Source organism: Microtus pennsylvanicus, chromosome 11 (assembly GCF_037038515.1).
Source record: "Microtus pennsylvanicus isolate mMicPen1 chromosome 11, mMicPen1.hap1, whole genome shotgun sequence".
Lineage (NCBI taxonomy): Eukaryota > Metazoa > Chordata > Mammalia > Rodentia > Cricetidae > Microtus > Microtus pennsylvanicus.
Window position 1 is genome coordinate 46,429,842 of NC_134589.1, and position 18,960 is coordinate 46,448,801.

Sequence of the window (18,960 nt, forward strand, 5' to 3'; positions counted from 1 at the left end):
CAAGAGCAGTAAAGGGAGTAGGGCCATAGGTCTTTATCTGTCATTTCTGGCTAGAGGATCCACCTTACGACCAACTACAGAAAAAGCCCTACAAAAAATATTTTGACCTCAAATACCGAACAGTCCTCCTCTATCCTCACCTTCCTTTTACCCCTATTTTCTTAGCCTTTACTTAGCAACAGCTACAAGAAAAAGACTCACTAGTAGTCCATGAAAAGCCCAGGGTATATTTTTCTACACAGAAGAAACTGTTGAAAACAGGCTCTTTACGTTCACACATACAGAGACCACAGGTCCTTTGTTGCCTGAATTTTGTGTCCCAGCTCTCCAACTCACACAGCAGTGGGTGGTTTGGGTAGGAGAGCAGAAAATGAATGCAGGGCAACTGGAGGCCCTGCTTCTAGAGCCCAGAGAGCAGACAAAGTGTCACTATGTAGCTCTGACTGGCCAAGAACTTGATAAGTAGACCAAAATTAAAGGCATGTACACCACACCCTGAGAGCTTCCTTCTTGGTAGCAAAATTTCCCTCCCTTTAAGACTGCACAGGCTCACCAGGGCACCACTACAAACTATTTTCTTCTTAGAATCCAACGCTTCCCCGCAAGACTCCAGGTCTTCTTGCAGCCCCGTGTCAACAGCCGCCTCAGGAACGACTGGGTACACTGAGAAAGGCTCTTATACGTCTGTATCTTGCCCACTGCTGAAAATTCTGGATGCAGTTATCAGTAAGCTTGATGGGAAAAGTCCTCCAGGATTCAGAGGGGATTGAAAACCCAGGTGAATCCCTGTCTTTAGGGAAATGTGGTACATTCACTCATGAGAAGTTCCTTACCAGCAGCAAGCTGAACAAAAGTCCCAATACAGACAAGAAGGGAACCAGATGGACTGCAGGATGAGAGGAGAGGGCTCTGAGAAAAGGGACAACCGAAGAGCAGTGGCACTGTTTAGAAACATCAGATCTGCTTTATGACACAGTCTCCATGGGGCATTGCAGATAAGAACCTGACCAAACACTCTGTTGATGGCTCTAGTCTGTTGATGCTCTAGAATGACTCCTTGGCAACATGTTGTGCAGAAACACAAAATAATGTCACTCATACTACATATTTCTATCAAGTCAAACAACATCAACCTTACCTAAGTGAGGTACAGAGAAGAGAAGGAATCTTAGAAATATCCTTCAAACATGACATAGTCATCAGAACATTTAAAAACTGTACCAATCTTCCCTTCCCTCCCTCCTCCTCTCCACACCCCGCAACACACACACACACACACACACACACACACACACACACAGAGAGAGAGAGAGAGAGAGAGAGACAGAGACAGAGAGACAGAGAGAGAGAGAGAGACAGAGACAGAGACAGAACACCAAGTGTTCAGAAAAACACTTCAGAGTGCATACCAGTACACTAGCCAAATTCTGAGCCTGGTAGGTTTTGTGCTTCCAGATTTGAGTCACCAAAGCTCATCAATTCTCTGTTCTTACTCTCTGGCAGGGTCCCACAAGGGATATCCCACAGGGAACTAGACTTTTCCATATTGAACAAACAGGGTACATGAGTCCAGAAACAGCAATTCCCAATCCCTGCCAAGCATACGGTCTTCGGAATGAAACATTTCAGCAATGCCTCTCCCTTGGGAAAAAACTGGGTCTGCAGCCTCTAAGAGGCCTTGCTGCTGCCATTAACATGGCCAGATGTGCAAAAGTATCTCTAGATTTTTAAATTAAACTTTATACTCATAAATCTCTCCTTTTATCCCACCCAAGCACCAGAGTCTAACAGAATTCAGAGACTTAAGACCTAAGAAGCAATAGTGGCAAGGGGTGTGTGTATGTGTGTGTATGTTTGAGAGCAGGGGAAGTGATAAGGTACATAGAAAAGATACTAAATTCAACTGTTTAGAAGGAGAAACTGAATTTTTCTTACCTTTCAATTGGGAGTTATGTACAGCAAACATGTTGATGGTCATAAGCTGCAACATACGGGTACTTCCAATAGGAGATGGGCTATGTTGTAGCAACACTTGGAACTCCTTAAGGACCTTCTCAGCCACTGCAGGGAATGTCTCCATCCTACAGATATAGAGAGTCCATTATTGAGGCATATCCTTAAAAGCACCTGGAAAAATGATGCCTCCTTCCCCAAGCAGAGAACTAATGCCTAAGAAGTTTCTTTGTTACTCTTACAAAACCTTCCTGGTATCCTACAGTTTTGCACAAATAGAAGAAAAAAAAAAGAGAGAACAAAGTGTTCAAAGTTTAGAGATGAAAATAACTCAATTAGTGGATAAACGGCTATAACACTTTGGCATGCTATTTTTTTTTTAACCTGCAATATTAAATGGATTCTCTTTGAAGAAGGGATGGCTCAGTGGGTAAGAGCTTTGCCTGCTCTTCCAAAGGTCCTGAGTTCAATTCCCAGCAACCACATGTGCTCACAACCATCTGTAATGACATTTGGTGCCCTCTTCTGGCCTGCAGGGATACATAAACACTGAATACATAATAAATAAATCTTTAAAAAAAAAAAGAGTTTCTCTTTGAAAGCCCAGCGGTGGTGGCACACGCCTTTAATCCCAGCACTTGGGAGGCAGAGGCAGGCGGATCTCTGTGAGTTCAAGGCCAGCCTGGTCTACAACAGCTAGTTCCAGGACAGGCTCCAAAGCTACAGGAAAACCCTGTCTCAAAACAACAACAACAAAGAGTTTCTCTTTGAAACAGGGTTCTAAATAATAAATAAATTTCTTTTAGACTGTAATACCTACACCTTCCCTAAAAGTCTCAGATATAAAAACTGTACTCTATAAAAGGAGTCTCATCATGTAAAAGATTCTTTACTGAGGGGCTAGAGAGATGACTCAGTGGTTAAGAGCACTGACTTCTCTTCCAGAGGACCTGGGTTCAATTCCCAGCACCCACATGGCAGCTCACAACTGTCTGAAGATCCAGTTCCAGAGGATCTGACACCTTCATACCAATGCACATAAAAAATAAAAGTTAAATAAACTATAAGAAATGTTTTTTTTTAAAAAAAGATTCTTTACTGAAAGATTTACTTTAGAAACAAGACATGGTGGTGGCTCATGCCTATAAACCCAGTGCTTGAGCGGCTGAGGCAGGAGGATCTGAAGTTCAAAGACAGTCTAGAATACACAGCAAGAGCTTGTCTAAAATTTAAAAACAAAGAGAAGAAAAAGAAGAACTCAGACATAGCTCTGCCTTCTTAGGTGTTATTACATTCACTGCCCACCCATTGATCCCAAACCTCCCCTTGAGGAGCCCCAAACCTAGGACTCGCAATGGTTTGCTTCCAGCCTTTCCTGTGCTGCTATCCTCCCTCTCACAAGCTCATTAGGGTCTGCATGTTTTCAGGCCAGTGGAAATACAATGCCCTGGCCAACTGCCACTCCCAATACAGGAAGAGCCTGTAATGTTGTAGGGAGGCAGAAATCAAGCCAGTGACCTAGGGCTCCTAAGGAGAGGTCATTCAAACCATTGCTTGCCAAATGTGGCCACTGGATCCTAAACAGTGGTGCATGCCTGGAGCTCCTTTGGCAACAGGAGTAAACCACAGCTGAAATCCTCTGAAATAAAAAGCAAACTCAAACTTGGTGCTAGAGAGAGAAACCAGGCACACAGGCCTTAGGGCTATGCTGAACAATTCGTGGTCAGCAAAGCATCTTTTACCCTCCCACCCCCCCACGCCCGCCATCAAATTGCTTGTGGTGCACTGATGGTGCAGTGGGGAACAGCTCTAGTCTGGATTAATAAATAGCTTCTAGAAAGCCAAGGCAGGCAACCCTTCTCAAATCCTGGAGAAAGGTGGTGTGACTTTCACCCTAACCTTAGTCTTTATCGTTGAATAGCAACCTCCCTAGATAAGAAAACCCCAGAGCTTTATGGAATTTTGGCAACTTTTATACCTTGTTTTTGGATGGCAACTTGTACTGCTGACCTGCTGGTGCCCAGAAGTCATGCCACAGCTACGGGTCAATCACAGTTTACATTCCAGTTTGCCTCTGCTCAACTGTCCTCATTTTCACTGGCACAAAACATGCCATGCATTTGCTTCCCGCACCACCCCCATGCCCCAAATCAAAGCAAAGCAAAGCAAAACAAAACAAAGCAAAAAAATTTTCCCTCTAAAAAACTTCAGAGCTGCTAAGACTCTCGATAGACTAGAAATGGCAGGGAGTGATGTTTGTGGCTGGATCAGATCCATTTTTCCCCATGGGCTATAACAAAGGTTTCATTTTAAATCCTGACACTGTGCAGCACTCTCTCTGGATGGAAGTGGGGAGGGGGCTAGTACTTCTCATTACAAGAAGAGCAGAGTTCACTCTGCATGAAAAAGCAGCCATACTAGGCAAGTTTCAAGGCCATGTGTTGAAAGGCAGTAGAGAGCCAGCAGAATGACAGGACAGAAGTGTCACATGGGACATGTGTCTGAGGAAGCCTCTTCCCTGGGGTAGGAACTGAAACAGATCCATTAACACTCCATGGATCAGACTAAAGTCTGATATGAGTACAGGTCAAATGTTCACTTTCTCTTTTTCAGAAACTTAAAACAAAACAAACAAACAAAAACCCTCCCTTTGAAAAGCACAACATAATTAAAAGAATCAGGGGTAAGAATATAAATTAGTCTCTCACATCAAATATAAGAGAATATAGCTTTTTCTGAACTCAAGAGGCGTAGACAGGCAGATCTCTGTGAGTTTGAGGTTGGTCTTATCTACAGAGCAAGTTCTAGCTCAGGGCTACTGAATGAGACTCTGGCTCCCTCACCCCACTTTGAGACAGAGTTTCTCTGTAGCTTTTAAACTTGTCCTGGAACTCCTTCTGTAGACCAGACTGACTTCGAACTCACGTAGCTCCGTCTGCCTCTGCTGGGATTAAAGGTGCTTGCCACACTGCCCGGCATGACCCCATTTTAAAAAGAGAAACTGGGTGGGGCCAGGCATGGCAGCAAACATCTTTAATCCCAGCACTTGGGATGTAGAGGCAAACAGATCTCTGTGAGTTCGAGGACAGCCTCGTCTAGGACAGGCTCCAAAGCTACAGAGAAACCCTATCTCAAAAAAAAAAAAAATTAAAAAAATTGAAAATTAAATAGAAGGTCACCTTTTCAGAGGCAGGAAAATCTCTGAGTTTGAGACCATCCTGGTCTATATAGTGAGTTCCAGAACACCCAGGACTATGATAGAGAAATCCTGTCTCAAACAACCAAAAGGCCACCTCTCCAGGATTCAATAATGAGACTTCTGCTTCCCAGATTTTTAACCAAACTCCTTTTTGATTTTGGTTTCAAACTATAAGTAGCTTCATGTCTTTTTCTTTGAGAAATATCTTTACTCCTTATCTACATATCACAAAAATTATACTAAAACTGACATAATGATAGTATATTATTTCCATATTTTTAAGTGCATGTGTGTGTGCATGCACACATGAATGCAAAACCCAAAGCTGTACATGGTGGCACATGTCTATAATGTTAAGACTGAGAAGGCAAAGGTTAAAGAGGACAGCTGAGTTTGAGGCTAGCCTGAGCTATTATATAGTGAGACCCCGTCTAGAAACAAAACAAATAAACAAAAATGGGGGTGAAGCGCACAAAATTTTGTTTTTACATATACGTATACATATATAAGTATACAAAAAGGCTTTGAGGTACATATAACCCAGTGTCCAGTGTTCCCTCTTTAGAGAGCACAGTATGAAGGTGGGGGTGAGCTGGTACAGAGTTGACAGAAATTTTAACCTTAGTTATAGTTTTGTGTTTTGTAAGAATTTTTGGATGTTACTTATGAAAAAAAATCATAAAATTTAAAAGAAGGAAGAACACGAGTAACAACAATAAAGGGAGAAGAGGAGAAACAGAGAAACTGTCAGAAGCACCTAAAACACTCAGACACCTGGAGTCCAGGTGTGGCAGTATCCAGCACCTGGAGAATTGATAGGCTAGGACTGCAGGGCTGCTGTGCGTTCAGGGCCTGCTCAGCTAGCTATGAAGTTCAAGAACAGCTGGCTACAGTGTGAGATGAATAAACAAATGGGAAAAAAAAAAACCACCACCAACAAAAAGCATCTCCAGCAGCACTGCCCGTAAAGCTGCTATTGATTTTGTAATCATGTGAGGGAAAACACACATCCAGTGAATAATTGTAAAACAGTTTAATACGATTACCTTCATACATACATACAAAAATGACCCTAAAATATAAACTGAACTTAATATCCAGCTACTGCTGGTTATTAAGAATATGAGTACTTAAAAAAAAGGGAAAAAAAAGAATATGAGTACTTAGATAGGTGTAGCGGCTTGTGCCTATATTCCCAGCACTCAGGAGGCAGAGGCAGGCAGATCTCTGTGAGTTTGAGGCCAGCCTGATCCACACAGTGAGTTCCAGAACAGCCAAAGCTACATAGTATCAGGAAAACAAACAAACAAAACACAAATATGAGTTATTTTTTATTTTTGCTAAGTTTTCTAAATATTTGACAATGAACATTGTATAATACCAAAAAAGTTCCTCTATCATGAATACTTCTGAGTTTGGTATTTAAAGACATTTAGTAATTTTACAGATAAATTAAAATCAAAATACTTTATTTTTAAAGAACTCAAAATCCAAAATAAATATACTGGTTTTTAAATTCCAAGACCTTGGTACAAATAAAATGACCAGGCAAGAAAGCACAAACTAGCCGGGCGATGGTGGCGCACGCCTTTAATCCCAGCACTTGGGAGGCAGAGGCAGGCGGATCTCTGTGAGTTCGAGACCAGCCTGGTCTACAGAGCTAGTTCCAGGACAGGCTCCAAAGCCACAGAGAAACCCTGTCTCGAAAAACCAAAAAAAAAAAAAAAAAAAAAAAAAGAAAGCACAAACTAAAGTGAGTAATTTTAACCAAGGCAATAATAGGAAACAAAATTTTCCAGTAGTCACAATTCAAGAGTCTATAGGTTGCCAGCTTCTGAACTCTCTTAGCTGAGGCCAAGTGCAGGTCTGATCTGCTTCTCCCTGGAAAAACATCTATCTTCAGGCAACCCTGACTGACTGCTCTTCCAGAGTCCAAGAGGACTCAGTTCCTATTCTTTCAAACCTAAGAAGATAGATAACTTTTAGAGCATGCACTTCACTGACTTACGTGGCTAACGTGATCTCTAGAGACACCTTGTCTCATTTGAATGGCAGTTTCAAAAGACCAATCTTTCAGACAACACTGGGACCCAGACTCAATTATGCCTCAGACAGTGACTAACAGGACAGGCCCAACCCCTCAGACACTGAGGACATAGCTGGGCTAGACAACATTCTCTACAGAAAAGAATCAGGCATCCTAACTTGACTCTCAACTTCTTAATTCTCTAAAAACTTAGAACAACACAGAAGCATTTTTTTCCTTTTACTTAAAACATGTCACAGGGCCAGGTGATGGTGGCGCACGCCTTTAATCCCAGCACTCGGGAGGCAGAGGTAGGCGGATCTCTGTGAGTTCGAGACCAGCCTGGTCTACAGAGCTAGTTCCAGGACAGGCTCCAAAGCCACAGAGAAACCCTGTCTCGAAAAACCAAAAAAAAAAAAAAAAAAAAGTCACAGGGTGGAGATGAGAGAAAGCATCATACTGCTATATAACAAAGAAACTAGAATGACTGTCAGCCACAATCTATTTAAACCACTGCTAGGAGACTGAAGTGTACAAAATCTTCTGACTTGTTTACTATGAAGGCCTTCTAATTACCCTTTGATTAAAAAAAAATTATTGGCATTTAATCTCATTAAAACCAGTTGGTGTCAAGAAATTTGCCTTGCACACAGTAGGCGTTCAAGTATATACAGATACAACATGAACCCCAGGCATAGAGAAGACCTAAACCAAAGGAGTGGTGTCAGGGCTTTTCTGGAAAGGGAGGCACAGCATGTGCCCTCAGCTGGTCTCCATTACAATCTCTTCAGTCTTAATTCTTTTCCAGCACCTCCCACATTTCACATCTTGTTGCTAATTAGGCATTGGTCCATGATATTATATGTAGCTTGCATTCGTTGCTTTTCTAGGCTTACAGAGTTCGTTTTTAACTTAAAAGATTTAAAAAATTTTTTTAATTTGTGCCGTGTGTGTGTGTGTGTGTGTGTGTGTGTGTGTGTGTGTGTGTGTGTAGGTGTCCATAGAAGTCAGAAGAAGTCACCCAACTCCCTGAAGTTGGAGCTACATGGGAACTGGAACTGTGTAAGAACACTCAATAAGCCATCTCTCCAGCCTCTATTTTTTTTTTTATTCCTTTTTAACAATAGGAATGTTACTGCTGTTTCTGTCTTGCTGAATTAATGTTGGGCTCAATTTCCTCTTATCTCAAAAACAGTATGAGAGGAATACTCAAACAGGGATTGAAATATGCCTAGAATTGAAAGACAGTTTCTTCATTGAAGAGGACCATGTTTCACCTTTTATAAAGATAAAACTGTATCAACTATCTTTTTTTTTCTTTCTTTCTTTTTTTTTTTAAAGACAGGGTTTCTCTGTATAGCCTTGGCTGTCCTAGAATTTGCTCTGGAGACCAGGCTGGTCTTGAATTTACGAGGAACCACCCCCTTCTGCCTTCCGAGTGCTGGAATTAAAGGTGTGCACCTGGCTTCTTTTTTCAAAGAAAAAAAAAATAACAAACAGTGTATGTGTATTGCTGTACATATGCCACAATGCATGTATGGAGGTCAGAGGAAAAATTGCAGGAGTCAGCTCTTTGCAGCATGTGGACCCAGGGGATGGAACTCAGGTCTTGTGGCAAGCAGATTTGACCACTGAACCACCTCACCAGCCACTGATTAACTAACTTTTTGACAACAGATGTTACTGTCAAGAAGAAAGAGATCCTGGAAATTAATCTAGGCCAAAGTAAACTACCTCAGACAATGATATAAAATAATCTATTCCTTTTTAAAAACCCTTTTTAAAAAAGGAAATTCCCAAACATATTCCCTCTGTGAAAACCCTTCTTTTCTTTCTTTCTTTCTTTCTTTTTTTTTTTTTATCATGCCAGACTGGCTAAAACTTGCTATATAGCCAGTGATGACTTTGAACTTAATCCTTCTGCCTCCACCTCTTGAGTGATAGAATTATAGGTAAAGTGTCACCACATGCAGTCTTTATTGGTGCTGAAGTTGCACTCAGGTCTTACTAAATGCTATGCAAGTAAAAAAAAAAACCAACTAATTACATACAACCTTAGCTCTCATTTTCTAGCTGTCTGAGCATTACTGTGGCTCTTTGCCAAACTTGCTTTAAAATATCTGTGCTTAAATATGAAAACTTTAAAAGAGGAAATAAAATATAATTAACACTTAATCTGATAAAGGCATATCTTAAATAATCTTACCATACATTGAAATAAGTTCTAAGTTTCTAATGGACAAGAAGCAAGATAAAACTAACTCTCCACAGGGGGCACTCTGGCTCCCAACAAACACTTGCCTGGAGACATTTTTAATCACAACTTGGGATTGGAGTATGTGACTGTCATATAGTAGAAAGATGCTACAACATAGAGGCTACCATAAACCTTGACAAAGACAAACAACATGGTACAAAAACCCCAAAAGAACAAATATAAAAGGGAAAAGGGAGAGCCAGGTGTATATCCTGTAATCTCAGCATTTAGGAATTGGCTGCAGAAAGATCAGAAGTTCAATTATCTGGACTACAGGACACTCTGCCTACCTAAAAGGGGATAGGGGAAATGAGAGGAGGAAAAAAGGAAAATAAAAGGAAGGGAAGGGAGGGGAGGGGAGGGAAAAAGTGAAGAAAAGGAAAGCAAGCAAGAAAGAAAGAGGAAAAAGGAGAGTAAACTATAAAAGATAAAGAGGTAATAGGAAAACCATCAACTGCTATCTTATCGTTTCACCAGTCCACACTGAACATGCTAACTACCATCATAACTGCAGCTTTGGCACTCACTGGTGACCAGCTTGGATCTATAGTAACCTACTGGAATATCAGATAATTTTCTCTGGTCTTTCCCAACCCTTCTATTTCTTATAATCCTTTATTTCTTCATTCACACAACTGTTAACCAAGCACTCAGGATACAGCTGAGCTGGACAAAGCTTCTGCCACTGGAGGACATGCTGACAGCACCAGGGAGAAGTTAGAAGCAACTAACATAAATAGTTTATTTTTACCAAGTAAATTACTCCACATTTATTTCTAGTAGTAGAGATTCTTTATCTTTTGGAATTTTTCCAATTTTCCCAAGTCATTTCAAAATCTAAAATATCCTTGAAATGGCCATAACTGTCACTCTTGCCCAAGATGATGCCAAATCAGTACACGTGAAACACACTGCTATCCACAATTCATAGGGCAATGGTTTTTGAAGCAGGACAAAGCCTTTTAGGATCTCAAAAGAGTAAATAGAAAGTATGTGGAAACTGACATGACTCCTATTTTCCCAAAGGAAACCTACAGCACTACAGATAAACTTACAAGTTCATGGTGAAAAGTAAAAAGAAAACAGGAGATTTGTAATGTGAAGCCAATCACCTCAAAGGGCAGCTCACAATAAAACTTCTAATTCTGAAAAGATTAAAACCCAACAGGAATCCAAGTATGCTGGTACACTTGGGAATTCCAACACTTAAGAAGCTGAGGCAGGAAGGTCACCAAATTCTAAGCCAGCCTGGGCAGGAAACCCTGTCTCAAAAAAGACAAAACCAATCAAACAAAACTCAAGCAGCAGACCTGTCTGGAAGGGCTGCGGCTTCTTCTCTTCAATGTCCTTTACTCAGGGAGGTCCTATACAGAGACATATCCTTTGACAAGAAGCTTTTGGATGACATCAGGAAAAATTCTTCTGATGTACCAGAGGAATACATAAAACTCTTCCAGGGACTTAGCGGGGAAGTACTAAGTGTCTGCACAGACTCCCTTTCTGGAACTTCCCATGGACAGGTAAATCCATGGAGGATTTGGGGTTTACTGAGATCAGCAATGTGGCACAGCAGATGGAGCACACAGGAAGGGAGTCGGGTCATAACACAAAGGAAGCCAAGTATTACTCTTTTTTTTTCAGGGGAAATAAGAAGATAGCTTTTCCTCAAGGAGGACCCCTGGAAGCTGCAGCCGGGGATGCAGAATGACTATCTCAGACTCCCTGGGGGCTAACTGGAAAATAGTAGCAGCAGAAAACCAGAAAACCAAGGGGACTAGGAGAGAGGGCTGGGAAAACACTGTCTTTAAAGAAAGTTTTAGGAAAGAAAGAGAAAAAAGAAGCAAAGATAGAAAGTGGTATCTCTCAAACTTCATGAACACAGTAGGAAAGAGAGTGAAGGGAAGGTGGAGGCCTCTGAGAATTCACACCCTGTGCCCTCAGTTACAAACACAGGCTAGTTGCTAACAATATTAAATTCCAAAATGACTTGTAATGTAGGGAAATAAAATAAACATCCTGCACACTTACCCAATCCGGGTAAACAGCTTCCCATGGGCATGGAGAAAACTGAGGATGAACCTTTTGTTCAGCTGCATGGGAAAAAGGGAGAGGAGAAAACAATTAAACTTTCCCCAGTTTCCTGTTACTGAATACAGTCCCCAGTGACACAATAACCTGGCCAGGGTCTAAAGGGGTGGGCACTGGGGATGGGAACCAAATGGACATGCCCAAACTCTCACACAGACCCAGGGCACATGCCCAACAGCTGCAGTTCAGCTGAGCCAAGGTTAACAGAATGCTCAGTGAGTGAACAGCACCCTCTGCTGGCAGTGCCACCCCTGTGCAGATTTGGAAGCAATCTAAACTGAGCAAGTTACAGAGGACGACAATGCCTTCTCCTTTCTATGGGATCCAGAAACCACTACTGGCTCCATAATAATGAAAACAAAATTCTAACAGGAATAAAGTAAGTGATTTTAGAGAAATTGCTGATTCTATTTATGAGCTATTTTTTATCTATGTAAGAAAGCAGGTTTCTGACAACTAAGGTTAAGTTATTCACGACCAAGGTGGCTCATCAAATAAAGTACTAGCTTTTGAAACTGGAGTTCTGTTCTGGAGCTGGAGCTGAAGATTAGAGTGTCTACAGAGACCAGGCATAAAGTAGGCTGGTGGTGACAGCAGGAACCTCTGGTGGTTACTCTCTAGTACTAACGAATGCTCTATGTAAAACCAAGCTGGAAAGTAGAATATGAGTTTTATGTAAAATTCTCTGGCTTTTAAGTATTTGCTACAAATAAAAATTATTTGAACATTAGGTAAATCCCAAACTTGTTTGCCAGCCACTCGTAGCCTATGAGACACAAATTTGTAATCTTGATTCAAAGATTCTAGAAAAATCTCAGTCAAAACTGAGATAATTTCTTTGTGCGAAATAAAGATGGGGGAAGACTGAATTTAAAGAGACAATTTAAACAATCAATCCCATTTTCTTCTCTATCTCTTAGAAATAATATCCTATAGTCTGTCAAAAGGGAGGGTTGAGACTGTTGACCTCTGTTGAGAGTGGCAGTATGAACCTATAATCCCAGCACTGGGGAGGGAGAGGCAGACACATCTCTGTGAGTTCAAGGTCAGGCTGGTCTACAGAGTGAGTTCTAGGACAGTCAGGGCTACATAGTGAGACCCTGCCTCAAAACTTATAGAAAAAATTAAGAAATGTTGATTGCAAGTGGGAAATTAGCAAGATGGCTACTAGGTAAAGGCGCCTGCCACCAAGTCTGGCAGCCTGTGTTCAATTCCCAGGATCTACACAGTAGAAAAAGAAATAACTCCCACAAGTTATTCTCTGATCTCCAGATATGCAATCAGGCCCCCCATGCACTAAATAAATAGATAAATAAATGTAAAAATAAAAAGAGGGCAACTACTAAAATAAGGAACAAATCCAACAGCCCTGGATAGTATACTCCCAAAGAGTAATAAAAACTTCTGGGTCATGACCCTGCAAAACAGAATACCATAAAAATTATGGCAGTTCTAACTATCTCATACAGAAATGAGATGTAGCAATGATTTCAACATCTAACCTGGTGAATAAACTTCCATTTTATTTCTGCCTTAAGTGAATTACACTGAACAGCCATTAAAAAGCAAAATGATGATGTGTGTGGTTTAAAAGCTCAAGCTAGTTACAACATGCTATGTCAAGGCCAGGGACAGTGGGAAAGACTTTACCAATCATTTTATCAAAATTAGCAGCAAAACCTTGAACAGAGTACAGCTCTCAAGATCTTGTAGGAGAGCAGGATGGTGCAAACAGAGAGTGCCTGCCCATCAAACAGACTTGATTTAAGTCCTCCCAGACCATTTATTTACCTGCTGTGTGGTATCTTAGGGAACTGATCCAAATTTCCTAAGTTCCTTTCCCCATCCCTTCAGAACTAGTCTAGCTATAAGGTCCAGACTGGCCTCGAATTTGCAATTTTCCTGCCTCCACCTCCTCAATGCTGGAATTCTAGGCAAGCACCACATCCACCCTGTTACTTAGAACCTTTCTACAAGTATGAAATCATTTCAAATAGAGGGGTAAAATATACATTCTCTATTCTTATTTTAGCTTAGTTATTTCTCTTCTCACAACTATCAAACAATCCTCTATAAATTACTTATATTTACATGCAAAGGGTATTTTAGTAGGAAAAGAAGTATTAGTAGTCCACCAATTCAAGCCTAAAGTTATCCCTTGAGCTCTAAGATATAAGCTGCTTTAAAGAGGAGGGAGGGGCCGGGCGGTGGTGGCGCACACCTTTAATCCAAGCACTCGGGAGGCAGCGGCAGGCGGATCTCTGTGAGTTCGAGAAGGTTAGAATTTGAATCTGGGTCTTCAGACTCTAAGCCCAATTTTCCTTCTCTCTCTCTCTCTCTCTCTCTCTCTCTCTCTCTCTCTCTCTCTCTCTCTCTCTTTTTGTTTTTTGTTTTTTCGAGACAGGGTTTCCCTGTGGTTTTGGAGCCTGTCCTGGAACTAGCTCTTGTAGACCAGGCTGGCCTCGAACTCACAGAGATCCGCCCAAGTGCTGGGATTAAAGGCGTGTGCCACCACCGCCCGGCAATTTTCCTTCTCTTAACTTCAGGAAAGTTTTTGCTGAATGGATAGGAAACAGTGAACCAAAAAGCTCCTGGAATAAAGTAAAACACCCAAGTGATTTTGGGAACATCCTGGCATTACCCATACTTCCCAAAGGGACTTTCTTAAGATAGACAAATGAAGTCTACCTAACCACTTGAATCTACATTTGCTACTATTATATATATTTTATTGTTGTTATTTTTCCCAAGACTGGGTTTCTCTGTGTTGCCCTGGCTGTCCTGTAACTTGCTCTGTAGACCAGGCTGGCCTCAAACTCAGAGATCCACCTGCCTCTGCCTCCTAACTGTTGGGATTAAAGGTGTACACTACCATGCAGAGTTGTTCTTTTTTCAAGAGAACTTTAAAAGTATATGTACACTTTCTCTTTCTCCCTGACCTTGAGGAACTAATGTTTTATTTGAGACTAAAGTATCTGCTACCCTAACTTTTGCTCCATTTTGTTAGCACCAAAATCACTTTAGGAAAGGAAGCAAAAATGTGGGTGTGCCTGAGGGAAAGCATACTACCCAGAGGGAACAGATTTGTTACACATTTGTACTGTCACCCCTCCATAACACACTATAAAACAGAGTTTCTATTAGTAACATTACCTAGCTCATAAGTGAAAAGATTAAAATACAAATAAAAGAATTCTAAAGCCAGGCAATTATAATCGTACACACGTGCTGTCCTTGTCCTTCATGGGTAGAAGCAGAAAGATCATGAGTTTAAGGTTATCTTTGGCTACATAGCAAATTTGAGGCCAGTTGACTACATGAAATCCCATGTTAAACACAACAACAAAGAAATCTCACCAAGAAAATTAAGTTGAACTAGTACTTTTAAAAGTGTCTCTTTGGACTGGAGAGAGGACTCAGAGGTTAAGAGCACTGGCTGTTCTTCCAGAAGTCCTGAGTTCAATATCCAGCAACCACATGGTGGCTCACAACCATCTATTATGAGATCCAGCGCCATCTTCTGGCCTGTAGGCATATGTGCAAGCAGAACACTGTGTACAAAATAAATATATCTTAAACAAAAAACAAAGCCAGGTGGTGGTGGCGCACGCCTTTAATCCCAGCCCAGGCAGAGGCAGGCGGATCTCTGTGAGTTCGAGGCCAGCCTGGTCTACAAGAGCTAGCTCCAGGACAGGCTCCAAAGCTACAGAGAAACCCTGTCTCAAAAAACCAAAACCAAAACAACAACAACAACAAAACCCTCTGCCTCAAAAGCAACCAAACAAAAAACCTGGGCTAAATGTGGTGGTTCCCACCTAAAATCCCAGCACTCTAGGTTAAGGAAGAAGGGTGGGTCAACATGGATTTGATGCCATCCTTCGCTAATGAGTCTGAAGTCAGTCTGGGCTATAGTATGAAACCCTGTCTCAAAAAATAATAAAATGCCACCCACATCAGATGGCTCATTAACTATTTCAGCTCCAGGAGGGTGCAAATCCTCTGGCCTCTGAGAACACCTGGACTCACATGCACATGTTCACACACTCATACAGATATGCACAAATACACATAATCTAAAATAATTTTTTAATAAAGCGTGCATAGCAACATCTCAAATGGGAACTTTGCACAGATATAAAAAAGAGAGAAGTTTAGAGTGGTGCGTGTATAATTCCATCACTCAAAAGGTTGATGGCTCAGGAGTTCAAGGTCATCCCTTGGCTACAGAGCAAGTTTCAGACCAGCCTAGTCTACAAGAGACCTTGTCTCAAAAACGAAAGAAAGCAGCAGGTGAAATAGGTCAGCAGGCAGAAGTAGGTGGCACCAAGCCTGATGCCAGGACCCTTTAATATAAGTTGTTGTCTCTGATCTATGCTGAAAGGCAGAAGGAAGGAAAGGAGGGAAGGGGGAGGGGAAGGGGTAGAGAGGGAGGAAGGAAGGAAGGAAGGAAGGAAGGAAGGAAGGAAGGAAGGAAGGAAGGAAGGAAGGAAATAGGGAGGGAGGAAGTAGGGAGGGAGGAAGTCAGGCAGGCAGGCTGGCCAAAGATACATGACTGTTCTGTATTTACTGCTTGTGTGTTTATCACCAGGAAAGAAACATGACAGAATGGTGTGAACAACCAACACTGATTCCAAAGCCAAGCTAAAGACCCACACTCAAATTGTAGTTATGACATCTATTTACTTTGCAACTATATGCAAATCACACAATTTCCTTTAACCATAAGCAATTTCCTTTAACTATAAACTAAGAAGTATGAATGACTTCATATCCCATGTATATGTATATTACCTTGGTAAATTCTTTTTTACATTTTATTTCTTTCACATCTCTGGAGATGGCAAAATATTATTTGTATCTATATGAAGTCTGTGTGCCTATATACACATTTCTGTGGGGATGCACATGTGTCTTGGGTGTTGGCCCTCACTATCATGTTCGAGACAGACATTTTTGGATGCAGACACCAGGTTAGTTGGCCCTTTCTCTCTCCCTGTAGGAGTGCTACTATTACATAAGCCTTGATATCATACTCAGTTTTTACGTGGGTTCTTGGGACTTGAACTCAGGTCTTCATTGCTTGCAGAGGAAATGCTATTTTACCAAGTGAGCCATCTATTCAGCTTTACCTGAGCAACTTTTTTTTTTTTTTTTTTTTGTTTTACCAGACAGAGTTTCTCTGGATATCCTAAAACTTGCTTTGTATTTGTAGATCAGGTAAACTCACAGAGATCTGCCTTCCTCTGCCTCCCAAGTGCTGAGATTTTAATGTGTGCTACCACATTTGGGTCTTAATCATCATTTCTGAAGGTCTTCAAGTAATTCTTAAAGACATCCAGATTTGGGAACCAGTGGGCTGGCTATGTAATGGGTTAGTGAACTATGACCTACTGGTCAAATATAGCTTATTACTTGTTTCTGCATAGTTCTTCAATACTTTCATGCTGGATGGTGGTGGCGCATGCCTTTAATCCCAGCACTCAAGAGGCAGAGGAAGCTGGATCTCTGTGGGTTCAATGCCAGTCTGGTCTATAGAGCTAGTTCTAGGTTAGCCAAAGCTACAGAAAGACACCCTGACTCAAAACACAAAACAAATAAAATAAAATAAAATGAGTAGTTTTCACATTTGGGAATGAAGAACTTGGGGATCTCATGATATAGTAGCTTTGACACATTATTTTGTTTTGTTTTGTTTTGTTTTTTTGTTTTTCGAGACAGGGTTTCTCTGTGGCTTTGGAGCCTATCCTGGAACTAGCTCTGTAGACCAGGCTGGTCTCGAACTCACAGAGATCCGCCTGCCTCTGCCTCCCAAGTGCTGGGATTAAAGGCGTGCGCCACCATCGCCCGGCTTGACACATTATTTTAATGTCTAAAAAATATCTAAAAAGGACTGGAGAGATGACTCAGCGATTAAGAGCACTGGCTGCTCTTTCAAAGAACTCAGGTTCAGTTCCTAGCACCTACAGGGAAGCTCACAACTGTCTATAATTCCAGTTCTAGGGGATCTGATACCCTCACATAAATTCTGCAGAACACCAATGTACACAAACTAAAAACAAAAAGAAATTGCAAAAAAAAAAGAAAGAAAATTAGCTAAAGAATATTCCAATGTATGAAAAGTGTCTGAGCTTGACTTCAGACCTGCATGTAAATACTATACCCCTGAAAAATTCCACGTAGGGAGCACTTAGGGAGCTGAGGCAGAAGAAACACAAAGTTCAAGGTCTGACTGGGCCACAAAGTGAGTTTCCGATCTGTCTGAAGTACAGGGCAAGACTGTCTCAAATAAATAAATAAACAGAGATACAGACAGACAAACAAGCAAATAAAGAAAAATCTATCTTAGGTTGGGATGCAGTGGTGCATGTCTTTAATTGCAGCACTCAGGAGACAGAGACAGGTGGATATTTATAAGTTTCAGGCCAGCCTAGTTCCAGAATGGTCAAGATTGCTACACAGAGAAACTTTGTCTTGAAAAACGAACAAACAAACAAACAAACTAAACCAGGCATGGAAATGTGTATCTATAATTCCAGTGTTGGGGAGTCAAAAGGAATTTCTTGGGCAAGCTGGCCAACAAACAAGTCTAGATGAGTCAGTGAGAAACCTTGTCTCAAAACAAGGTGGAGGGCTGGTGAGACTGCTCAGCAAATGGGCTTGTTGTACAAGCCTGACTAAGTTCAATTCCTAGAGCCCACATATAAGGTGGAAGGACATGACTCCTTTACCTTCCACAGGTGTGTCATGGCACATATACTTATCATGCATTCATATATATACAAACAGACTAATAAATAAATAATCAAATAAGAGAACAATTGAAGAAGACACCCAGCACCTATCTCCAGCCTCCACATACACACATGTGCATTGCATACACATGAACATGTATACATAAATACAACATACACACATAGACAGATAATAATATAACTAACTAGCTGGGCACTGGGACCCTCACCTGTAGTATCAATATTGAGGAGGCAGAGGTAAGAATCAAGAACTGGAGGTCATCCTGCTCTATATAGGAAGTGCCTATCCAGCTAGGGCAAGACGCTAAGCTCTTGTCTCAATAAATGGATGAGGGCTGGAGAGATGGCTCAGTGGTTAAGAGCATTGTCTGCTCTTCCAAAGGTCCTGAGTTCAATTCCCAGCAACCACATGGTGGCTCACAACCATCTGTAATGAGGTCTGGTGCCCTCTTCTGGCCTGCAGGCATACACACAGACAGAATATTGTATACATAATAAATAAATATTTAAAAAAAAAAAAATGGATGAGACAAGTTCATTTGCATTTTTACATGTTGTCTACAGATGTTCCACCTCAATAAAAATAGAGCTGAATAGCTGCAGCAAAGGACATATGGCCCACTGATATCTGGAGTAAAAGTATTAGTGGTATCAGCTTTTCTAGATACACACAATGCCTGAGGAT

The 18,960-nt window shown here is 41.2% G+C and overlaps 1 protein-coding gene across 3 annotated transcripts in view; it reads right to left on the minus strand.

The window, feature by feature from the left end:
* The window catches only part of Smg6 (SMG6 nonsense mediated mRNA decay factor), a 241,036-nt gene that overhangs the window by 170,685 nt on the left and 51,391 nt on the right, over positions 1-18,960 (minus strand). For all 3 annotated transcript variants that reach the window (XM_075991665.1, XM_075991667.1, XM_075991666.1), the window contains exons 9-10: positions 11,464-11,525; positions 1,936-2,081 (exon numbers count right to left, since the gene is read on the minus strand). In XM_075991665.1, coding sequence (XP_075847780.1) covers positions 1,936-2,081; positions 11,464-11,525 — 208 coding nt within the window. The remainder of the gene's footprint in view (positions 1-1,935; positions 2,082-11,463; positions 11,526-18,960) is intronic.